Source organism: Cyrtonyx montezumae, unplaced genomic scaffold (genome assembly GCF_038088225.1).
Source record: "Cyrtonyx montezumae isolate F1298 unplaced genomic scaffold, pur_monq_1.0 scaffold_2, whole genome shotgun sequence".
NCBI classification, from domain to species: Eukaryota; Metazoa; Chordata; class Aves; order Galliformes; family Odontophoridae; genus Cyrtonyx; species Cyrtonyx montezumae.
This window is the reverse complement of record NW_027071936.1, coordinates 46,636,740-46,662,086: the sequence shown is the minus strand read 5'-3', so window position 1 is coordinate 46,662,086 and position 25,347 is coordinate 46,636,740. Positions and strand designations below refer to the sequence as shown.

Here is a 25,347-nt window from a genome sequence, read left to right as displayed (position 1 = left end):
TCACTTTAACCAAACTTCGAATAAACATTTAGAAATTACTGGCTTGCTATAGTTCTAATTATAGCTTTGCTCTGATCAACCAAAAAGAAAATAAATGGAGACAGCAACTTTAGAACAATCAGGGTGGGGTGAGGGGAGATTGAGGCTTTCTTTTAATTTTCAGTTAGCCGGCTTAAACACGTCCATTTCTACTCACTGCTTATTTGGCACAAAAAGAAACTTTTTTCTATATCCAAGTAACACTCTCCTTCATCTTCAAAAATCCACTGGTTGAACTGAGATTAAAGTATAAGCTTTCTTGTGGTTGGGGATTGCTGGCCAAACTACAAGGGAACAGGACTGAAACCCTGATTTGAACAGATCTGGTAAGACAAGTCTTCGTTCTTTGATTCATTACAAGAAACACTTGCAGAGTAAGTAGATATGTTCCAGATTGACAGCTTTTTGTTGAACCACATACAGGAAGATGCATGGAGGGATGGCTTACCTGAATGGTTAGGGTGAGATATAGACGCAACAAAACTTTGAAGTAGGTGGAACAGAACTCTGCTTGGGATGTGGTTATGAATTTTATATCCGTATCTCCCATCCTCCAGACCCCCATGCAATTTTCTGTGTCTGTGAGTGATGGGAGATTATTTTATGTCCCAACTGAATGATAATAACTAGCACAAATAACTCTAGTAGGAATACATAACGCTATTTCTTGCAGCACTTTGAAGGGTTCTCTGTCAATTACTGATCCACCCTGTCTTTGGCTGTAAAAGCTGATCTGATTATAGCATTATATAGTTGCCAGTAGAAGTGACAGACGATTTAGCATGTCAGTACAGTGTTCTGGCTGTACTACTGCATGGGCATAGCACACACAGCACTTGGCTGAGGCAGCCCAAGGTCATGTCAGTGCTACCATTCACAAGACAAAATGCTGACTTTGATTAGAAAACCATGGCATGGCATTTTAAAATATTACAGTAAAACATGGAAAATAATGTTACGTATACAATTTCGATCACAGAAGTTTAAAAGATGTGTTTGGTAATTTGTATACGTGGCCATTGATACTGCAATCAATTACATTCCTGAGTGGCTTTACAGAACTCAAACTGCGGTTCTAACCTGATTCTTCCATATTTCTCTGCATTCTTGCTGGTTCTGGACAGCTTGTTCTGTCATGTTTTCATACAAAATTCCAGATGAATATTTTATGTGATTTTGTGTACTAGTGTTAACTGGCCTACATTTTGGTTTAATTTACAATAAGGTTTAGTAAAGTTGTACTGTTTCTTCCTTTGAATTCTTATAGAAGTTGTGAAGTTCAGTATTTTGGGAGTTCCTAGTTAGTATATTTGTAGGGTTTGATAAGGTCCTGACACAGCAATAGGCATTGTTTCTTGCTTTTATGGTCATAATTAAAGAAACGTCTGTGTTTATGTCCCAGTTCATGGGATAGAAATCCTTCCTGCCACCAGCTGAACTGATTGTCACACCAAGCAGCTGTTTGATAACATGGTGTAGGAGCTTCTCTCTGAGATACGTGTAGCAGGGGCAGTGATGCTTCTTCCCACATAAATACGTGTTGTGTAATCAGGCTGTGTAGGTCCTTCATCCCTAAGTGTGAGATCTGTGAGATTTCAGTGGCCATGTCACAGTACAAACTTCACAGGTGCTATTAAAATACTTTGTTTTTTCCATATTCAGTGATAACATCATACTTTGATTACAAAATATTTATGAAATGCAAGTGATAATCTGTGGTAGAATGTTTTTGGAAGTATCACGTACCTGTGGATACTAGAAAATACTACATCACTTGGAGTTATAAATAGAATTAGATATACTGGGAATGAGCATTCCCCAGTGAAGTTCACTTAATTTTTTTTGTAAATTACTTACTAATCAGTTTTATATTTTTAGCTTTATGTTTCTAACATTTAATTGCTCAGCAGAGGGAGGAGGAAGAGTCAAGTCTCGTGAGCAGGAGCAGGGCTTCTGCGCCACATCGTTTCCAAATTCAGTTTTCCTCCAGCAAGTAGCAGCTTTTTTCTTTTTTTCTTTTTTCTTTTTTTTTCTTTTTAAACTTCTCTTAGAAGATATTTCTATAAATAGCATCTACATCAACAATGTCTACATGTATACCCTGCTCAACCTCCATCTTATTTAAGATTGTAGGTAGATTTATTTGTAATTTCACTTATGCAGGGCAGCAGCAGCACATAGCACCATGTGTAGATTCTCAAGGGAGCGCTAGAGCTGGCGGAGATAACATTGCATCAGCTCCATGCATTTGCTGAGCCTCTTAATTTTTCAGTTTGAGCAATTGCTTTTTGACGGGGGGGTGAGTTCTGTTGCTTTACCAAAAAAAAAAAAAAAAACCCTAAAGATTAATAATTGAAACATGCAGCAATTTAATTGCAAGATTTATGCTTTAGGGTGGCATATACAGTTGTTGGGTAGGTGTCTTTTGAAATGTGCTTTGTTGAGGGCAAACACTGAGCTTTCAATAATAGCTATTTGTTTAGTTTCAACAGGTTGTAGAACCACTGAATAACTCAGGTTGTAGGTCTCTAGTGGAGTCCTCTGCTTAAAACAGGGAGATGTGTAGTAGCAGGCCAAGTTGCTAATCACTGTAGCCTTGAAAGCCTCCAAGAATGGAAATGGCAATTTGCAACGCTGCTTGGTTGTTCTTGTCAAGAAATCAGTACTTATTTCTGCTTCGGGCAAGGTTGGAGGAAATAGAGGTGGGCTGGGGAAGGTCCAGATGGGTTATGCAGAAGAGGAGAGCAACAGAATGGCATGGGCAAACCTGCTTCATTTGCCTGGGTTTGCCACCTGTGCTTTGCCTTGGAGCTTAAGTCTTGGGTGTACAGGAAATCAGCAGGTGGTGCTTGGGGCAGCCCTCCCCTGCAGGTGCCGGTGGGGACATGCTGCCACTTAGTATGCTCAGCAAAGCTCTCTGAAGCCAGAGTGTATCTGCAGGCACTGGCATACTGACCAGATGTCCCTGGTTACACAGCTGGGACCGCCCAGGTTTGCTGCCCATGGGGTGTGGTTGATGGATGTCTGTGGGGATGTAGAAGAGATCCATGCAGAAGGTAGAGGTGTGAATCTTGACTCCAGAAAGGAGGAAGTGTCATCATTCCTCTCATTCAGCTGTTTATAAGCTGAGAGAGAGGGACAGGAAAGGACATCGGCAACAGGCCAGTTCTGATACGGTTGTTTTTCATTTTGAAAAGGAATCTGCTTTTTTTTCTTCCTCTTTGCATGCGCCATTTTCTCTCTGTGTTAGAGGGCACTGAGCAGCCACTGATCGATTTGCTGCAGTGTTTCTTCATTTGCCTACTGGGAAAGGGGATGTGAAGTGGAAGCTGCTAAATCAATCAGCTGGTGTGCTGCTGGTGTGGTTAGCTGTACAGCAGGCTGTGCTGGGGCTGGAAGCTCCCTTTTCACAGCAATTTGGATTATGGTCTTGATATGGTCTCAGCATATTTTTCATCCCTCCTTCAATAACATTTCAAGTATTTCATTACCTTCAATACTAACTCTGGCTTTTTCCTTCAGATAACAGATTAGATTTAGACAACCGTGAAATAAAGGAAGTATTTAATTATGTTGACACTTTTAAAGCCCTCGTATGTGCTGTGCTTTCACTGATGCATACATTTTGGTGTTATTCTGGAAGAGAAAACGAGGGGTGAAATGTATGTTTATCTCTGGCTAACACAGTTCAAGATAACCTACAGTTCTAAGAGCTTATGAGCTGTTCCAAAGCAACTGCATAATGGCTGCTGCTGAACTTTCAAAAGAGGAGATTAAGTGACTTGGTGACAGAGCAGCAGTGCTGCTCGTGGGTTCACTCTGTGTGCTGCTTCCTGCTGAGCTCTAAATCAGCCTAACAGGTTACAGAGCAGCAGCAAAGCACCTGCTCTTCTATCATCCATCTTTCCATTTCTGCTGTACTAACTGTCTCACTCCTCCACAGGCCTTGCTGGGGGAAGCGGATCCAGCCACCAGCCAGCAGGCTGAGGGCAGTTCTGGCACAGCAGGATGCGGGAGCCCAGCGGGCCTGTCCCCAGGTGGGTGTTTGGCTGCTGCCCCAGGCCTGCCCCTCCAGGGGCACAGTTCCTCATCTGAAGAAATGCACAATTCCTCCCTTACGTGGGGAGACAAATTTGCTTGTAAAATGTGAAGCTGCATTCCTCACGAGTATGTTTCTGAAGCATCACCCCCAACACAAGTTTTATCACACTAAATTCATGGACTTCTTTTGTTCATTTTTTAAAATGGGTCTATCAAAGTTCAGCTTGATACGGGTAAGAAAAAGGTACTATTTGAAATAGATATTTAAAGGAAATATCTTCCTGTAATTGACACGTAGATACAGCGCTCCTGTTTTCTGAGTATAAATTTGACTTAAGCAATTGAGCTTGGCTCTCAAGCATCAATGGGTACCACTGCCCCATGATCAGAAGCACATCCAAACTTTTCTTGGCAGCCATGAAACACATAGGTTGTTAGCAACATCAGCTGGCTTAATTACTTAGTCTCATAAATGGGAACAGGACAGCCTTTCAGGTAGGAAAATCATTGCATAGCAGCACAGAGGTTAACAATATGGAATTCCCCCTGACAAGTCACACAGAAGCTGCAGTCTGGCATTGAACCAGCCAGTTCTCTTCTCAGCAGTTACTGGTGAGGAGCTGTGGATGTTTGTCTACAAATCACAAAGCCACATTGTGTCAGGCTCCACACCTGTGAGAAATGCTAAATGTTAAGCACTGATAGAAAAGAAAACTGCCTAAGAAGACTGAGAGAATGCAAAAGCTAAAATAGTAAGAGGGTGGGTTTTCATTGTGTCTGCTTTGCAGGAATTGATGTTGTCCAAGCTGTGTGATCTTGTAGAGGAGGCAACAGGCTTATATGGGTAGCATCTTAGAGTAGACTTCATCACACAGCTTTGGAATGGGCAGTCCAGAGATCTGTACCTCAGCAAACAAGTTGTAGGCTACAGCTCATTTCAGACAAAGATAAGTACCTAATATAATAGTGTGATCCTTTGCTCCATGAAGTGCCTCTCTGCCTTTGTTGACCGTGACAGATGTCCCATGGTGGTGACCAATTGAAGTGTCAGCATTTACTTTCTATCAGGTTTATTTCACCTTTAAAGTTTTGTGTTTCCTTCCTGAGAGATTCATTTTACTTGTGTTGAGTAAAGGAGATTTTATATACATATATACATATGTAGTTTATGGGCTGAAAATATGCTCAGTAAGAAACTGGACTGTAAGAAAGAAGTCAGTATTTTATTTGAAAAAATATCATACCTTAGTGACATTCTTTTGTATATGTGGACTAGGTTCAGAACAAAAGCAATTCAAGTCAACTGTAGTTTGTGCCAGCCCTGTTGTGAAGAGCTTAGAATTTTCTCCTAGTCCTGTTCCTCCCGAGGAAACTGCTGCAAGTGAAAAAGATGTGAAGAAACCTGAAATGGAGAAGCAGAATGAGGCAGCACTCCAAGCTACGCAGGAGGTATGTACGGGCAAGAAAGGAAGGAGAAAATGCAACAGAGAAAGACCTCACAAAGAAATGTATATTATGCAAATAGATGGTTGTTATCTCCTCTCTGTGTAGTGTTACATCAGGGTTACCTTCAAAACATGTCAAGAGATGATGCTGAAGGTTGATTTCTGTGCCAAATACAGTGATCAAGAGTCCCTCCTCCTGGAGGAACCTGGAAACTGGCTGGACCAGAAAAGGGTACTTAGCCTGCAAAGTCCAGTCTCTTCACGTGTTGGAAGAGCAAAGTGTTCAGAAGGTGTAAGCAGTAGAGCTTGCCTACTACTTTAAGTGCTGAGTAAGCACTGGTTGTGGCAGTAAAGAATGGCCATGACGATACTGATGCACTAGTTGTTGGTCCTAGGTTAGAATGAGCTTTGGTGTGCAGGACAGTGTGAATACTGAACTGATGGTTATTTCCAGAGCTTCAATATTGCAAGTCCGTGTGTAACTCTGGAAATACAGGCTTATTAATTTTTGTGTTTTGGAAAATAAATAGAAAGGGTATTAAGTTAATCTTTGATTGTATCTGCTGATTTTTAATGCAATTTTCTGTTCCCAAATGTCTGAACAGGTAATGAAACCAAAAGCCCTAGAACAAGAAGGGAGTGTAGTATTGCCATTTTTAAAGAAACTGCCAGAGACCAGCCAGGTCACTCTGCATAATTCTGATCTGCAAGGTGAGCTAAAAGAAAGGTTGGGACCTGCAAAGAACTCAGCTGGACATAACTAGATGTGTGTGTGTGTGTGTGTGTGTGTGTGTGGTGTTCAGAGGGAAATCCCTAATTACTGAATTGGCAGTTTCTGGAGATGAAATGTTTGATTTCTAGTTGCATCTGACTGATATAGGTCCTCTGACTTCCATGATGAAAAGGACTCTTCTTGCTGTTTGCTTTAAGTATAACAGGGATTGTGACACAGAGGAGGGGCAACAATATAGGCACTAACTTGCACTCATCAGGCAATTGTTAGGATAGAATATTATGGCCATGATTATTATATTTTACTAGTACTGCTGCTTACAAATGAAAATGGCTTAGTGATTGTATTTATCTCAATAAAAACAATCCCAGAAATAAATTCTGCACTCATCTGTAGCTCCTGTTTATAGATAAACAATAGTTTTATGTGGCCACATCTCTATATTTGACCTGTGCACAACACAAGTTCTTTCAAAGCAGAACTTTTTCTTCTGCCTTTGTGACAAAGTTTGGCTTGAGATTGGTAATGTTTAGTAGTTTTATTTCATCTTGATTTTAGAGATATAGGTATCGTGAAAGAGAGAGAGAGTAATTATCTGAAGTTGTCTTGTTTGTGGATATATAGGTAATGTAGAGATTATCAGAGAGTTTTCAGGATTTGAATTACTGAAGGTGATACTGTTCTGTTTCAAGCACAAATCATTTCTAACACTGGGTAGCAGTTTGTAGGTTTCCCTGGCATGTTCTCAGTGATGCTGAAACACTCGGCTGCTCTCTAGTGTTCATCGTGTGTATACTACAAGAAAAATACCCTAATTCTTTAAAATATGCATCTCCAGTAGAAACAAATGCAAGAGTGAATTAGCAGAATTGCTACAGTTTTCTTACTGGGAGCTAGAACTAGGTGATCTTTCAGGTCCCTTCCAGCCCCAGCTATTCTATGATTGTATGATACAGGGTTAGGGGCCATGTTGCAAAAGTAGCGTTAAAATCTGGTTTGTCCTTGGGATCTGCAAGCCCTTCAACAACTAGTGGTGCTGGACCATTTCTTACAAAGCGATTGCAGTAAGAACCCTGCTGGTGGGTCTGATGGCCCATCCTTGCCTGCTGACCTCACTGTTTCTTGTTCTGCCCCTGTGCCATTCCCGCAGAGCCAACCCGCGGGGTCATGGTTCCGCTCAGGTTGCGGAACAACTGGCGTCGCTCCCGATTTTTCTCACAGCCAGGTAAACACAACACAAAGGGCAGAGCAGCCTCACCCCTCCACTACCTCCAGTGTGAGGTATCCTGAGCCATGGGGTGGGCGAGAGCCAGCTGTCATGGGGACTCGTCCTACCTCTTGTCTTCGTAGAAAATGTCTATTCCTGTTGCACAGTTGACAAAGAGCTGTTGGGTTACGCGTTGCTGTGGGGCTCTGTCCTCAGCACACAAATGGAATCACTTACCTGTAAATACTTTTTCCTCAATTTCTTCAAATCGACCTGATCCAAAAATGTTTCGATAGAAAATGGTAATGGTCCTCTTCGTAACTGTGGCTCTTGAATAGTGTAGTTCCATCCTTGTTGCTTTGCTATGCTTTTTCCTTTCTTGCACAGAACCTGGAAAGGAAAAGTAGATCAAAGCAGGTAGCACTCAGTATACAGACCCTGCTAATGCTCTGGCCAGAAGTAGATGGCAGTAGCTAGTTTTAGAGTAGAACCTGATGTTAGTTAAAATTATACTCCTCTGTATCCCAATCAGAAGTAGTTTTGTTGGTGTTGGGCATGATCTATTTTTCTGATTTGTTTGCTTGCAGTTCATCTTTGCGTTTGGTTGTGGGAGCAAGTAGGAAACTAACATGAAGCTTTTTTTGTACAGATACAATATAGCATTTATTGCAGACTTAGCACTTTTCATTCTTCTGTGGTGTTTTAACTTTTCCTTTTTCCTTTTTTTCCTTTTTCTAATAGCTGATTCTGACAATAGTGACAAATCAAATGTGAGTACCTTTTTTGCATTGTTGTTTTGGTTTAGAGATATGTATTTAACAAAAATGAAGTTTTTATTCAAACTGTCTTGTAATATCCCCAAGTAAGAATAAGAGAGGAAAAATGGAACCCAAACCAAGACATCTGAATTTGTAATTAAAGTCTTGTTTCCTGGATAAAAATGTAAAACACGTCCTTAGGCTGTTGTGCAGGCAGATGTGAGATGAGAGAATGTATTTTACCTTTGCAAATCGCTTTGCATGTTGAACAGAAGATTGCAGAGAAGGAAAAATAGAAGTTTTTTCTAAAATCCGGGTACCTGCAGGCATCTCTGTTCAGCGCTGCTTAGAGCTTTCTCTGAGTTCTTTTTCTCCTCCCTCCCCCCAGCTGAAATTTCCCAAGCCTTTCTTTGCAAACCAAATGGTTATCCTCTCATTTAGGTACCTGTGTGCGATCCCAAGTGTTATGAAGCTCAGAATATTGTCTGCTCATTACGAATACTATTATCTGTTTCAGAATTTGCCATTCTAGCATCACTGTTGGAAGCAGACCAGGTGTAGAAGTAGCCTTGTGAAGTGTTGAAATCTAACAGCTTGCTTTTCCTTCATGCCAGCGTTTCAATTTCTGGTCCTGGGACCCAGAAGAAGAGCGGAAGCGACAGGAAAGGTGGCAGCATGAGCAAGAACGCTTGCTTCAGGTAAGGAAGGCTGAACCATGGAGTCCCTTAACACAAAAGTCGAGTATATCATGTCTTCCACATTCAAAGCACTGGTAAGATTGGCTGAACTTTTCAGTATCAAAACATAGATCTCACCTTAATGAATCTGGCAGTATCATGGCCAGCTGTATTTATCACCACTCCTTGTGGATAGCTTAATAAATTCTGTGACAGGTGAATGAACTGTGCATTCTCTGTGGTTTGGGCATTCTTACTTCTCCCTTTCCCATCCCCAGGGAATCTGGAAGGACTTAGTGCCAGGTTCCACTGCAGAGTTCAACCGAGTGTTGATCTGGCACGGTATTTAAATCACCATCAATGTAAACTGTTAATTACTTCGAGCCTCTTTCATGAGACTAATAGTTTGCTGACCTTGTCTCTTTCACAACTCTTCTTTAAAATGGTAATTTAATTAGCTGCTTGTAGACTTCTGCTTTATTTACATATTCTTCTTGGAGAACATCAAACAAAATTTGTACACAAAAGTAGTGGGTTGTTTTGTGTGGTTGGTTTTTTTTGGCTTTTTTTTTGGTTGGTTTTATGAGAGGGAGAAACCCACTCTCAGCAACCACTGTTTTTTGCTATAAACAATCTGTTTTTATTCTTAAATGGGAGAAGTGCAACGTACCTGAGAACTCAAGCTTCCCCATCAGTCAGGAATATATATTTTTAATACAGTGACTAGGTTTGATTGGTCCCAAACAAATCTTATCTTTCCTCCATGCAACAGAAGAGCAAAAAAACGTCCAAAGATTGAGAGCAGTAAAAGAATCTTTTCATCTTGGAAAAGTGATTCATGTCTATCTGTCCTGCTTCCTTTTCTTTACTTTATTTCTTTTTAGATAGCATTCTTGTTTCCTCTTGGAATGCTGTCAAATTCTCATCCTGGCTTTTCTGGCAAATCTGAATGCTCTCTAAAGAGTAAATGCTTTTCTTTTGGATTAGACAGTTGTAATTTCTAATTGGAACAGATGTTGGAACCGGTGTAAAAGGGCTATAGAAGTTGTCATTCTTCCTCATATTCAAATCAGTTCTTTAAAGATCTCTTTTAAAAGGTCTCCTTGGGCTAAATCTTCAGGTAAACCCGTGTGAAAACAGTCCTCAAGAAATGATCCCATCAAGGAGGAAAAAGAATTGCTTAGCAGTTATGAGTTTACCTTCTTCAAACCCTTACACGCTGTTTATTTATCTTTTAAACTTCTGTATGCATTCATCATTCACTAAATTATACTGGCATCTCTCTTACATTAGTGCATTTGCATAACCTGGTTGTTTCTGTGCTGCTTTGCTGCAATTATTAATGCAAAATGCATGCTTAACTGTCATGGTTATGTGATAGCTTTCCACAACTCTTTAACCTTTATAACAAACAGGGAATTATCAACATTGTTTAGAATTAATTTCATTTCTGGCAAAGTGCATAAAAATGTCTTGACAAGTCAAATTTCTTTTGGTTCCTTGTGTTAACTGTAAGAGCTAGAAATTAGTGGAAAGAAGAAAGGAAACTTTTGAGACCCATGGATGTATTTAGATTGGTTTTATATCTTCACATTTGTGTTTCATCCTGTTTCTTGTAAAGCCATTCTTATCAGGTTCATTTTCACTATGGAGGTGCTACAGAATTAACTTCTAATACAGAATGCTCTGAATTAACTTATATTTGTCTCCACTTACAGGAGAAGTACCAGAAGGAGCAAGACAAACTGAAGGAGGAATGGGAAAGGGCACAGAGAGAAGTTGAAGAGGAGGAGCGTAGATACTATGAGGAGGTATAAAGCCAAAAAGAAGACATTATTTATTGACTGTTTGTATTTAAATGCACTCAGTTATGAACTAAAAAAAAAATTTAATCCCATACTAAGTTAATAAATAAAGAGTCTTCTCAAGTTTGAATTCTCAGGAGAATTATTTCTCTTAAACACTACCATAGGCACTGAGCAAAACTATTTGAATATTTAGACAATTATCCTCAGAATCTCTGCATAGGTGGAGGTGCCTGATTGCTGTGCAAGTCTGTTGAGTCATAAAGGTTGTGTCTGGGCACGCTCAGGCTTCCCTCCAGAGAGAGAACTCTTTGTGTTTTGGCATATATTTGGTATCTGCACTTGGTGGAATTCCAGGTGAAGTTGTGTGCCTTGGGCATCATCAAGAAGATGTGTTGTTAACCAGCCTTGTTTCTCAAGAAATATGCAGGAATTGTTCAAAACTTGCAGCTGTGGAATAGTAACTGTAGACAAAAATGTTTTTATTCTGTTATATGTGAGTCATTATTGCAGGAAATTGGAAAATATCAATGTTGTCTGTCTGTCTAGTTGTGCATTACACAAATTGATGTCTTATCTGTGCTTGAAGGTCATACTTGTGATCTTAACCGGAGGTAATTTTTTCAAGTTCTGCAGTATTATGTACCTAGTGTAATTTCATATATTTAAATGTTGTTTCATTGACTGATGTTTTGAGAAACTGTAGTGTTATCCCAAGTGGAATATTCTGGCTGATTTTGGACATCCTGTTTCAAAGACAGTAAGATGAAAGGAAAAATACTGCAAAACATTGAAGTAAATTGAGTTATTACCATTATTCTTGGTAACTCAAGTTCCTTACCTAGCCATTTAAATGCAAATGTATTTAAAACTACACTTCTACTTTTCAAGCGTGTAGGTGATATTCTGTTTTTTGTTTGGTTGGTTGGTTTGTTGGTTTTGTTTTTTTTAACTCTTACTCTCTCCTGGTTCTCTTTTTTTCTTAGGAACGTAAGATAATTGAGGATACTGTAGTTCCCTTCATTGTTTCTTCAAACTCTGCAGAGCTCCTCTCCTCTTCTTCCTCTACCACTGAAGGAAACAAAACAGTGGTGAGTTTCTTATGGAATTATACAGCAATAAAGTCAAAGCCATCCTAAGTGCAAAGTTTCATTCTTTACTAAAAGCTAACAAAGTCTGGAAACAGTGAGAGTAGGAGTGTTTCCTGGATCCCTTCCACAGCTGGTGATACCTCAGAGCGCTGTAGCTTGTATATTTTTACAAGTGAAGAGCCGAATTCCCAAGCCAACTGCCACAATCCCATTTTTGACCAGAGTACAGGTTGACACTTCCTTTCTTTTGCAGCTGCTTCTCTTCTTTGACTGGTACTGTGAAAAAATTCCCCTGTTCCAGTTTGTTTTACCTACAAAGCCAACAAAATCTGAAGTTATTTTCTTGCATCCTCAATCATAATTGTAAGACAGTGCTTAAAGCACATCTAAGTTGAGATTGAAACCCATTTTCTCTCTTTTCCTTGTTTTCTCTCTGATCACCCCTTCTAGAAAGCAGCAAAACAAATGGAGCAATGTCCACTCTCTGATTCTCTTATGGCTTCTGACGTACAGAATCTTTAACTTGATGTATCAAACATGTAATTGTTTGCTAGAGAATAGAGAATGACACCCCAAATTATATCAGTAGAATAAATGTGGGATTCCCAGACTTAATTTTCTCCTGCCTTAGGCACCAACACCAAGAAGTCATCTGTTCAGCTCCAGGATTAGACATCCTGTTATGTATCATCACCCTGTCCTCTCCTCTGTCCTGCCTCCTCTTATCATTCATCCCTGAGCACAATCAGGCATGGTGCTTTTTCCACATGGCTGTAACTTCCTGGGTGGAGTTGCTTACACCAGATTCCAGGCAGTGCTTACAGTCAGAAGTGAGGCATCTCATGCTGTGGTTCATGCAAGCTCCTCTGCTCAGTTATCATCCACTGTGGTACCATTTTGAAAGTAGTACTAGTGTTCCCATTTGAGAATGCCCAGAGCATGTGAGCAGTGCTCTGCTTCAGCCTGCTGAATTCCCAGGATCATGGGCTGAGGTATGTTGCAAAACCTTCCAAAGACCAGTAAGAACTTTTTAGCTTCTCAAATTCATTCAAAAGCATTTCTGCGAAATGAGAATTTTACTTGGTTATCTTGAACGCTGTCTTATAATTGGTCAGTATATAACTTTTTGTTTCAAGTTCCATTTAACCCATTTAGTTTATTATTTTAGCTTATTTGTTATTTACAGTGCAACACAATATACCTAGGTGCAGCCTGTGCTTTTCTCATGTGTGCTCATGCTGAGTTAAAGGGAAGCTCCTTGTTCCTTCTCCTGCTGTTTTCTAGAACACAAGTGATTCAAATGGCTCTCCAGAGGAAGGCAAACAAAAAGAAGTTACAAGGCATAAAAAGCTGCTTTGGGAGCAGGACGGTATGCCACCTGTGAAAAACAAGGAAAATGAACGCTGGCAAGAAAAGAGGAGGTATGGATCAAGCATAGGCATTTCTTAACCCTGTGGAGCTTTCTGTTGTATAGAGTTCTGGGAGCATCTCATCTGTCCATGATTGATGCTGGAACCTCTGACCTCCTTGGCATGGAGGTGTAATACAGCCTGATCAAACTTACGCATATATGACCATACACAGTGCTAGTTGGGTGCATCAGAGACCTCACTTCCTCAGCATACAGCTTTGCTGAGAGGCTGTCACCTCAACCAGATCAGGATTAGATCTTACTGCTTAGATATCACAGACATCTGTGTATGGCACTACACTATGCTTTGCATGTAAATTTCACAAGCCATTTGGATGAATGGAGAAACAGTAGCTATTTTCACTCAGAATTTTTCTGAGATTGCCTGATTATCTTGGAAGTATTCAGACTCCCCAGGTGGTGTTCAAAGTTCTGGTCTTCATCAACTGGTAAACACAGCTTTCATAAGGATGAGAAGCATCTGATGATGCTGAATAGTGTATAATGAACACTGAGAGAAGCTGTTTCTATGTCAGATAAACCATCTTTCCACAAATCCAGAGTGTTTTCTAGTGCATGTCAGTGGCAGTATATGAGGTAGGAAGGACACATGGTATATTTGGAGTCCGTCTGGTTAACTCCTGACTGTTATGCATTGGTTTGTCAATGCTGACACACAGACCAAAATTGTTGCAGACTTAAATTGAAAAGTTTAATGTTACCATTATACTCTAGTTGGATTTTTTTTTGTGGCTTCGTCTATAAAATGTGACTTACTTTTCTTAGCAGTGGAAATAAAGTGCTCTCTGGACACCCAGAGATGGGTATCTTGAAAGGAGGTGACCAGGAGCACCAGGTGCCAGTGATGGAGCGCTGCTCGCCTGCCCGCTTGAATCTACCATTGACTCAAGGTGAGAGACAAGAGTCTTCATGTGCATGTATTCTTTTCCAAATAGGAATCTTGTGGTTATTTATAGTGGTTTGTAAACTAACTCAGAGAATGTTGGAAATTACAGTATGCTTATCTCTTCAAAATATGATTATTGGATTCAAGAGTTGATTTCTGTTTGTGAAGATAAGTGTGTAAAGGTGAAATTTAAAATCTTATTTACATCAGCAATTAATGGTTTGACTATAGACAGAAATCTCATTTTCAGTAATTTCATTTGGAGTTATCTTCCATTCGTTATGTAATCCTACATATACACAGAATTTATCTTAATGTATCTTTTTTGAGCACCCAGAGATATTGCTGGTTTGGGAATGAAGGATTTTGTCCAAGGTATTGTTGTCCCCTCAAAAAAGGGAAAAAGTGATCAGTGAGGAGAAAATAAGAAGGGCTAAGTATAGAAAGCAAAAGTAGATTTTGAAAGTGCATTTTAGGTCTTTTTTTTTCAATTTAGCTTCAATTTGTTTTCAATTTTGATGATTCTACGAAATGAACTGTCTGTGGATAGGAAAGGTTTCTCTGTTATTACTTATTCCAAATGCAAATTCAGTTTGTTAAATTTAGCAGGTTTACTCACCTTGTCCCAATTTTATTATGTTCTTAGTGCTTCAGTAAATGTTGCTCAAGTAAAGAAAACAGAAGATGCTGCCCAGCAATCCATACCTGCTGTTTTATTGTAGTGATTAAGCAAACTCCAAGGATTTGACAGCTTAATATCTGCTAATAAGGCTTTCTGTAGGTCCTCTTCCACAACTTGTTCCACCATTAGTACTCTAACAGCTACTTTCTTGCCCATTGACGTATCACATTTTATTCTCTCCTTAAGATCTTAAATATTCAGAATTAGGGCTTTTTTGACCTTAATATTAAAAATAGGTAACATATCTTTCGTATGCATCTTCTTCTCTAACCCAGTTGGTTGATGCTTTGAAAGGTAAGGCCCTTTCTGACCAGTGAGCCACAAAATTTGTCAGGAAGGATCTGCATGGTACGCTGCATCTCACAGGCAGGATGCTCGACTGCCTGTGCACTGCAGTTCATTGTGTATTGCTGTTGTCACTGAGCATTATGCACCCATCTGAAACATAAGTAACATAAGTAAAATGAAAGAAGCAGCAATGCTTTCAAAGGGGAGCAGGTTTTCAAAGGAGAGATTTGGGGATGTGAAAACACCACTGTGTGTAACTGAAAGCTCCTGGTGCTTTCTCACAAGAGTCAGAATGGTTGTCTTCACCTCTCTCATGCTTTATGGTGCATCTGCAAGTTGTGCTGGTTAGTCAGCACTGACAAAGCACTTTGTGATGCTAAGCACTGAGATGTCCCCCCCTCCCGTTTCAGATGTCCCATGGAACCAGCAGCTGCTGACAAAGCAGTCCCCACACCGCACAGAGGACGTCTGGCAGAGACCGCTTCTAGGGCAGAGTGCAGGGCAGCAGCCGAGCTCCACAGGAGAAGGGAGGAGGTGAGAATATCAAATAAAGTTATTGCGGAGTGTGAGGAGTCATCTGGCTCTCCTTTTCTCTGTATCCTTGCTTAGCATTCTCTGTAAATTAAGTTGGCTCAATGAAATCTGCCTCATTGAAGTTAGTATCTGAGAGCTTCATTTCCCAGCTTCTAAACACGCAGATTACTTCATTCCAGTTCTTTAAGAATTATGAGATCAGTATTTTCTTTCTGCTGCAAACTTCAGTGAGGTTTTCTCCTTCTCTGATCCTTCTCTGATAGCAGTGAAAGATTGAATAATTCTGTAATTTCTGATAACAGAAAACAGGCGTGAATTTTCTCACCAAATTCATGCAAGGTAGAATGGACGCAGATTGAAAATCACTTCTCAGTGCTGATAGCTTTGCTTTCACTCGGTGGAGGGCACAGACCCTCCTTCACTGACCCCACATTTGCTGTACCAGAGTGCCTCTGTGCACATTCTCTTGGCTTGAGCCTCCCTCATCAAGGTGTGAGCTGTGTTGCATTGATAGGTGGGTAGGGGTCAACATGTGGATGAATACCTTGTGAGCGGCAGCAAGCAGGTTGAGATGCTGAACCAAAACATGTATGTTGTTTTTCACTGTATCAGAATAGCAGCAGACAGCAAATGTTTACCTTGCTTTCCTTAAACAAAATATTTGGAGCTTGTTTTTCAGTTGTAGCAATGCGTTTTCTCTCCTTTACTTTAGGGCAGGCTGTCACGAAAACTTTCGGTCTGGGCCATTGTCTCCCTGCTCACCTGCTGCACAAAGTCAGTCACCCAACAGGTACAAAAGGTCAATAAGGAATTCTGCAGACTGAATACATCTTGTGGTCACTGGTGAACTGCTACAGTGTAAATTACATTTGTGTTATGTAGATGCACTATTAATTCTTCTAAGTGCTGCAGCTCATAACCATCCTCATAATAAACTTGTCACTCCTTCTCCCTTATTTCCTGCCTACTTCAGCAGTATTGTTGTGTTTTAAAATAACCCAGTTCAGAAAGCAGCTATAGGACTGCTTGATCATTGAAATTTCAATGAAAATGAAATGGGATAATATAAGTTCCAGTCAAAAGCAGGCAGTTAAGCGTGAGTTCAGAGCACTTAAGCCAAAGGATATTGTCTTTATTGTGAATAGTCACATGCCCAGGAGTAAATTATGTTCCTAATTCTGTTAGGTAATGAGCTGTGCATTTTGCAGTGAATAGATGTTCCAACTCTAAATAGACAGTAACTGTAGCTTGATTGAATCGCTGATAATTTCTCGTGTATTAAAATCAATTGGTTTATTAAATAGCACAATCATACAACACAGAAACCATAGAAAGATTTCATTCTATTTAAACTATATTTTTCTTTAGGCTTGACAGTCATTGTCATGAAACTACTGAGAATCCTTAATGTGAATAATTTCTTCACTTCTTTTCTGATAGCAGCTGCAGTTTTGGTGGTTTATTGCTACACATTATGTCTAGTCATGATAACTTGTTCATAGTATTTAGCAGTTATAACTTGATCTGTCTCTCTTTCCTAAGTTCTTCTCCTGAAATAAATCTGTTTTTAAAATAATGGATAAGATGTAATTAATTTTTACAGTAAAATGTTAGAAAATTTCCTTCATACTTTTTTCCAAAGCACTTTATTCTTTGACTTGACACTTGAGCTTGACCATATAGTAATTGACAGTGGAAAAGAAGTGAAGACAAAGGTGAACTCCATGATAAGGCAATGGAAACAGAGTGCTTATGGTTGTAGGGGAGGAGAAGAACCCAATGAAGTTACTTATATGTATAGAATAAAAAGAATGCAACAGGAAAAGATAGTGAAGTGCCTGTGCTATCAAGTGTAGGTGGTGGGATAATAAATAGGCACAGTAGTGAGGGATTAGATAGAAGCAAGTACAGTTTTCTGCTTGTGATAAGTCTTTCTGCCGCTTCTGTCTCTTCTGACAAAAAAAAAAAAAAGAGTGCCCTGGCTGAAAAAAAAGCATGTATGACACATAATGACAAGGGATCACATTTATTCTCTGGTTCATCTCACTAGATGAACATCAGTGCTGGTAGGCAGGTGAGAAGGGAAGAGCATGGAACACAAATGAGCATACACCTTAACTGCCATTAAAAACATTATGAAAAAGAGTGCATGGGGCCCAGCTGTCACCAAACAGCTTTTTTAATTTTTAATTAATTTAATTAAAAAAAATAATATATTTTTTTAATTTACAAAGTGTCTAGACAGGACTGAATCTTAAGGTGAAAGTTGAAGTATTTTCACATTGCAGATGGGAATCTGACTTCAGCTGTAATCTAACTAGAGTATAACAGATATGTAGCTGCAGCAACATAGGTTAAAGTGATTTACTAAGTGCCTGAAGCCTTAGTAATATGTGCCACCGCAGTTATGCTGCTGCTGTTAACTTAGACATCTGGTTGGGGTGTAAAAGCAATGTTTCTGCCTTCTGACTTGCATAAGGAAACCCATTTGTAAAAATATGGAGAAAATTCCAGGCTGGAATAAATGGAATAAATTCCAGTTGGGTAATATATATGTGTATCTGCTCTGATAGCTTCATCATTGACTGGGTCCTGGTAAGCCACCGGCATGAGTCCCATCTGTCTAGGAGTGAAAAAGCAAAAAAAAAAATAAAAGAAAAGCTAGGAGGCTTGCATTTCCCTTGATGCAGCACAGCAGACTGGAAGGGAAATGGTTTTGAGCTCCTGTGCATTCAAGCATTTGAAGTCCTTTGCTTGGTTGGCTGTGTGGCAGATGTGGAGGCCAACTCAGCAACAGCCTGCTTTAATCCCAGATCTCAGACAGGAGCCATTCTTATTTCAAACAATATTTTGAAACATACGTGTCTTATATTGAACTAACAGTCTTTTACAGTTGAAAAATTCTGAGTGATTGAAGGGTCAGTGTGCACTTCTGATGTGAACCTCCCCACAATGCTCCTTCCTCTCATCATGTCCCTCCCCCTGAGCACTTGGTTGTGTTTTAGTTTCTGTTCTGATTTCTTAAGGCAGTGTTTGTCTCCTAGGTCTGTCAGCGGAAAGAAGCTTTGTTCCACCTGTGGGCTTCCTCTTGGCAAGGGAGCTGCCATGATTATTGAAACACTCGGTCTTTATTTCCATATTCAGTGTTTCAAGGTACGTCTCTTATTGTGTCCACCTGCACTAAATCTCGAGTCATCATGCAGTGTGAGGAAAGAGTGTGTTAAGGCCTGTAGATGTGGAACTGGAAAGAGAAGATCAGAGGATCTGCATGCATGCTTATTACATTTGTTTGTTTGTGGACAGGTGAAAGTAACATTATCTGTAGCTAATGTGTTTGTTGTCAGACATATTGGTTGGATAATACCTGTCACTTAGTAAGTAGGCTTAGCTTTACTTACAGAGGGAAGCATCTTGCCACTTTCCACTTGTACTCGTTGTTTTCTAAATATAAAATTAATTCCTTGTGACTTATTTCTAAAATCTTATCAGCCTGTAAGCTATCTGATCCCGGCTTGGAAAGCTTTGACTATAGAATGCCTTCCAATAAAAAAATGCTTGATTACATATTCTAAAGACTTGTGCAGCACTTCTGTGTGTATTCTGGCTTTTACTGGCAATCTACAGAAATGCCTTGTGACCATGTCTCAGGAAGTGATTCAAGATAGCATTGTCTATAGAACTCAGAAAGCATCCATTTGAGTTATCTCTATCCCAGTTGATATTAGCTGTTTGTGAAGCCTTAATTTTAGACATCTACTCAGAATAAACCTCTGGCCTTTCCAAGCGTTGTCCTGAATAAACAGATTGGCTCTAGAATGCAACGTAAAAATCAGATCTCCCTTAAAATCACTAGATTTCACTTCTGTATGAGTGGTGACTGCTGAAATCCAGTCCTAAAGTACTGTTTGCTCTAAAGCAAACTTGCCACTGATTTGCACTGCTCCATGAGAGTATGGGCTGGGTTTGGGGAAGGGGAGGGTTATTTTTTCCCACCATTCTCAAAACTATTGAAACAAAAGTCAAAATGTTGGGAGAGCTGTGACAGATACTAGGGCGTGATCTGTTGTCCTTTTCTGTGCTTCAATTGACAGTGTGGCATTTGCAAGGGACAGCTGGGAGATGCAGCAAGTGGGACAGATGTCAGGATTAGAAATGGTCTTCTGAACTGCAACGATTGTTACATCCGATCCAGAAGTAAGTACCAAATCCTGTCCTACAGTTGCTGTGCATTTGTTCTGATTTCACAATGAATTCTAGCAATACTGTTTCCATGCTTTTAACTGATGGGCTTTCTCCTCCTGGAAGAAACACATTATGCCCAAGTGGCTCTGCAACTCAGGCATGGCTTTGCCTTTGGAAGGGGAACATCCCAACCTCATTTTAGAGATCCTCTTGTAACAAGAAGACTTCCAAGCCCATTAAATCTGGCCCAGAGGATATCTCTCCAACAGTATGAGGCATGAAGGCTGCTTCAGTGCATAAACACAAGCTTTATGCTGTGCACACACACTGAGTGTCCTGGAGGCTTGGATCTGTCACCTCATATGAGACAACAGAGATACTTCACTAGGACACTGGGCCTTATTTGGAGAAGTTGCCCCTTTTCTTACTTATTTCTTTTTTCTTTTTTTTAATCTCCAAGCATCTGCTTGTAGAGAACTAGGTCAGTGAAAATATTAGGAACTGTCTATAACTTCCCATAACAGGAACTTGAGGTGGGATCTCCAGACATGTTTTTTGCTACAAGTGTTGAAGGCTACATGGAAAAGAAATCATAATGCATTTTTCAGCCATAGAGTCAGTCACTTGTAAATCTTGTCATGCATTTTTAAGACTTGTTACCTAATTGCTAGAGTATTTTGGAAGGCACAGAAGAAAATCATGGGAGTAACCTTTGCCTTCCTGTTATGTGTTAATGTTCGGTATATTCACTGCCTACAACTGTAATTGAGGAGAGGGATATTGAGAACTTTTCTCCTATTTCTGGTATTTCTCCTCTCCCTCAGAAGCAGTAGACATCCAGGAGTCGAGAAAGTACCTCCGTTTTTTCTCTATGGTATTTCATGTCAGCAGAGCTAGGGGGTGCTGTTGTATAATTATTTCCCTGGTGTTTTTTAACGACTACTGTGAAATGTTAGCAACTTTTTGTATTATTGATTTAACCTAGTGCGTTTAGAAGCAGTTTTTCCCTTTAGGTTTGATACTATGAAACTTCCTCCTGTAGGTCAAGTTCTGATCTTTGTAATGCATATTTAGAGATCTGTGTTTACACGAAAAAGAGAAGAATGTGATAGAAGTCATATTTTTCTTCATAATCCTTTTTGCTTAAACAAGAATTGAGGTTCTCAAGCTTAATGAGATTATATATCAGCCTCTATGCTGTGGAAATCATTCCATCATCATTTATACCGTGACAGTGCTAGAAGATGCAGCACAGAAGCTATGTGCCATATTTTGTGCTGTGAGATTTTGCATTTGTACGTTTTGAGTACAATAGGAATCAGGCTGATGACTGTGGGAATAGGTTTTGTGGAGATGGCTACTTCCTGAAAAATAATAATGGCAAAGGTTTGTGTTGGTTGTTTTTTTTTTTCTGCAAATTGCCTCTTCGTGCTGTATCCATGCCTCATGTGAAATCTCAAAAACTGGTTCTTGTTTGACAAGCTCAAAGGTACCAATCTTGATGTCATGAAACTGCATTTTTAACATGTCATGAAACTCTCATTTTTAACTTAAATCTGGTGAACTCCTCTTCTGAAATGAAGAACAAACTGGTGAGATGCTCCTGTTCTGCCTTTTGGTTCCACAGAGGGTGGTGCTAAATATAAAATGAGTTGCCTTTCTCCACCGTGTTGAACTCTGAAAGCCTACACAGCAGTGTACGCAGCTGACAATCTCTGACAAACCCATGGCTGATCAGTATTTCTCTGAAATGCTGACGAACATCTCAGTGAAATATTTTGACTGCCAGTAGCTTGCTTATTTGAAACTGAGGGTGATTTTTATTTTTTATTTTTCAAAATCAATTATGAAAAACCTTAAGAGAAACATTCATTAAAGATTTTATAGCAGCCCAGAGTATATTTCCGTTTTCTAAGTGGAAGTGGATAGGGATATTGGTAGGTTATTTCTCTACCCCCAGAACCTCCCCATGGCAGTTGTTGAGGGAGCTCAGTATTGAATGATAAACATACAAACACTTACAGATCTGTGCATGCTGAAGTCAAAGGCGAGCAGCAAATTGAAGAGATTCTCTGTGTGGCCAAGTGACACAAGGGCTCTGTATTGTCAGATAACACAAACCAGGCACAGCTGAAGATGACTCATCTGTCCTTTGCTTCACTGTTTTGCCAGTGCAGAGCCTAAAAGTAAATGTACCCCCAAGTACTTCCAGAGTAAATAAAATAAAAGCACATGCAGAATGCAGATGACACAGAATTCTTCTTTTCAGTTAGTGCCCCAACTTTGCAGGAAGGAGGAGAATTGGGGCACAAATGATATGTATTTCCAGGTGTGTTTTTTTTAAACAATGGAGATCGAAGGAGGAAAATCCAATGCACTGTTTTCTTTCAGGAAGAATGTCTGCTAAAATTTGTAAACTAATGACTTTGTTTTGTTTTGTTTTTCCAGCAGCTGGACAGCCAACTACATTGTGACATGACTTTCAGTCCTAACAACTTTCAAGAAGGAACTCTCTTCTCACATGTATCGGCTGCCTCCAGACAATCATTTGTAAGAGCTTGAATTTATGGACATCATGGCTCTCATCTCATTTTGAAAAACTCATAAAAGTGCTGCACCTGCTCCTTTAAAATGCAATATGTTGGTTTTCCCTTTCTTAAGAAATTTGCAAAATATGTATGATCTTATTTGTTAAGGCAAAGCCTAAGTACTATAACAACAACAACAAAATCCCACCTTTTCAGGTATGTTTATGATTTCCAGTCTGTTACTTTGTTCTCCTGAAAGTAATAAGAAAATAAACATGCAATAAAGCTGTTTTGTGTTAACATTTCTAGAAATTAAAGTTTTGAGTTTACAGAACCTTTATAGAATATGCCAAGTTGAGATGAGAAGTAATTTTAAGATAGCATCTAATCAGTGCATTTGAAAAACTAAGCATCACAGCACATGACTGCTCTGTTATAACTGAAGCTATAACTTTTTTTATACAGAGACTAGTTTGATAATACATCCTGTAATTCTGAGACATTTTGTGTTTATATTACCTTCAATGGAGGGTAGGAGTTATACAAATAAATTATTGCACCTTTAGCAATAGGAGTTTTTGTTTGTGTACCTCAAGTAATGTTCATGACTATAGCTTGATATTCTCTCAAATAAAGATTTCTTCATTAAACCTAAAGACTGTATACCATTAACGACTGCAAGGTTCCCGTCAGGAGCAATCCTTCTTGGCAGATCCAGAAGCCAGTGTTGTTATGAGGTTTAAGGACAGGGTGATGTGGGGGGAGGATGCGGAGTGGGCGGACACAGTGCCTTGTGAGTCTGTGAGCTGCAGTGCAGTGGTGATGGTGAAGCTTTCCTGGTTGGCGTGCAGCATCTCACTGATGGGCTGAGTTGTTCTGAGGTCTGATGTTCCACTTGCAAACATTGTGTTCGGTTGAAATCTAATGGGGAGAAATATGCGTGTGTTTGGTCCTCTCAGAGCCCTCCCACGAGCTCAGCACTGAATTACACAGCTGTGAAGCTCTGTTTTCTGTACATCCTCCCTGACAAAATGAGCAAAACCAGTGAGCGTGGAAGGCAGGCACGGAAGCTGATAGCTACAGGCAATGGCTTGCTCCAGGGCTTATGCTTTTTGTTGAAATGTGTGCTCCTTGTGAGGTGCTTCTGCAGCTGGTGGAAACAGCAGCTGGTGGTGCGTGAGCTTGTCGGAACTCACAAGTTTAGGTGATGTGGTACAGCTGTAAAATACAAAGGAAATGGTTATTTGCAGTATCCCATTTTAGCTCTTTGCAATGCAACGTAAATGGAGGGGAAAGAAGTCATCTTATTCCGCCTTAGAATCATGATTAAATTAATAGAGACTTATGTATGTGCACATCCAATGTCTTCTGATTTGCTGGGAAATGGAAATCAAGTTGTTATTAGGGCAGCAATAATTTGGGGTTGTAACATAGCTGGCAACTATTTGTTTAAACAGACAACGGCTTGCATGGGAGCTGCACACCCACTGAGAACTGCGTATCACTGTGAACACACGTGCAGTGCTGTCATCTGGGGACGCAGTGACGATCTGCTGGGAAGTGTCACTTCTTTAAATTGTGCCTTAGAAAATGCAAAGCTGTTGCACACCATCAGTGGTGACTTACAGATGCAATATATCCAAAACCCCGAAGTCCCTCATGGGCTTCACCTGGGGAATATATGAAAAAAAATAAAAATCAGAAAAGTGTTTTGGGAGTAGAACGGTGAAGCCCAATATTTTGATTAGCCCTTTGCATGATTTACAATTAGCAGGTTTTGATAACCAGCATGTTTACACTTTGCATGTGGTCGGCGTTAATGGTTTCCTACAGATAACCCGTACCATGGAAATGCAGAAAGCAGACTTTATAAACTGCTTCGTTCATCCGTGTAGTTCCATGTGGTGCATTAAGGGTATGTGAAAATATGCAGTGCCTGGGCCTAATTTTTGAAGAAGACCTTTAGTGCATGTTTGTTTGTCTGTTTGGTCCCAGTCACCGCTTCCCTCCATGCTGTAGTGTAGGTGTGCAGGAGGGCTGGTGTCACAGATGGAGAGTGCTTCTCATTAACCTCATGAGGAGCGCCCCGGCTGCCTGCAGCATGCATGGGACTGACATGCATGAACAGGGATTGGGCACAGCATCTCTGGGCTGCTCAGCTTATCCCACGTCTGCCCGTAGTGTCACATGTGCATGCTGTGGTGAAGATGATTGTATGTAAAGCAAAATGAAGCATCAGCATCCTCAGACTTCTGGATTTCCCCTAGCGAGCATCTGTTCACCAGCAGAGAATGATTTTCAGCAGTTTTCTAAATCATACTTACCGACAGCTTATGTTCGATTTGTATCTCCTTTGGAGTTTTGCATGGCGAGCAAATTCACTCAGGCTTTTTTGTTTTGTTTTGTTTTGCTTTTTTTTCCTGTTTCAGCACATAAGTATGATACATTTCTTACCAGGAACTTCAAGCACAGAAAATAACCATTTGCGACATTTGAACTACAGTGTAAATGTATCCGTTGCAGAAAGGATTTGTTTTTGCTAAGCACGTACAATGTATGTAATGGGTTTTAGATGCTTCAAAACTTATTCATCCTCTCACTGCTCCAGAGAGCCTGAGCGGGTGTCATAACCCATCTGTGTCCCCCTGCCCCTGTCCCCGTGGTGTGTTTTTCCTTACTTTGCTGTGTAGTGTTACTGATGCTGCACATCTGCAGTTTCCAGTGAGTGTCCCAAAGGTCAGTGCACCAGAGGGGACCATGCCTGTGTGCGTGTCCAGTCACAGCAGGGATTGCTGTCCTCACTGAGCACCAGTAATCTTCCCTTCTTTTTATTTATTCTAAAATGCCTCTGGGAATTAGGAAAACTTGTCTAAAATGCAACAGCTTTTATAGTAAATGTATGTTTATAAATAAAACGTTGATTACCTTTGGTGGTGTTGCTTTACTTCAACTAATTGGTCATGATGCGTGTGGTGTATTTGTAAAATGGGACTGTGGGGTGTGGGCACCCCACAATAAA

General features: G+C 40.1%; 1 protein-coding gene across 8 annotated transcripts in view; it reads left to right on the top strand.

The window, feature by feature from the left end:
- The window catches only part of LIMCH1 (LIM and calponin homology domains 1), a 166,745-nt gene extending 143,767 nt beyond the window's left edge, over positions 1–22,978 (top strand). For 5 of the 8 annotated variants that reach the window (XM_065737081.1, XM_065737085.1, XM_065737087.1 and 2 more), the window contains 14 exons: positions 3,983–4,076; positions 5,357–5,529; positions 6,131–6,236; positions 8,207–8,235; positions 8,838–8,921; positions 10,619–10,711; positions 11,692–11,796; positions 13,081–13,217; positions 13,994–14,118; positions 15,495–15,618; positions 16,331–16,417; positions 18,663–18,771; positions 19,710–19,812; positions 22,249–22,978. In XM_065737081.1, coding sequence (XP_065593153.1) covers positions 3,983–4,076; positions 5,357–5,529; positions 6,131–6,236; positions 8,207–8,235; positions 8,838–8,921; positions 10,619–10,711; positions 11,692–11,796; positions 13,081–13,217; positions 13,994–14,118; positions 15,495–15,618; positions 16,331–16,417; positions 18,663–18,771; positions 19,710–19,812; positions 22,249–22,274 — 1,395 coding nt within the window. In that variant the 3' untranslated portion in view covers positions 22,275–22,978. The remainder of the gene's footprint in view (positions 1–3,982; positions 4,077–5,356; positions 5,530–6,130; positions 6,237–8,206; positions 8,236–8,837; positions 8,922–10,618; positions 10,712–11,691; positions 11,797–13,080; positions 13,218–13,993; positions 14,119–15,494; positions 15,619–16,330; positions 16,418–18,662; positions 18,772–19,709; positions 19,813–22,248) is intronic. The other 3 variants (XM_065737084.1, XM_065737082.1, XM_065737083.1) reach the window with 3 other exon arrangements.
- The last annotated feature ends 2,369 nt before the right edge of the window (positions 22,979–25,347 follow it).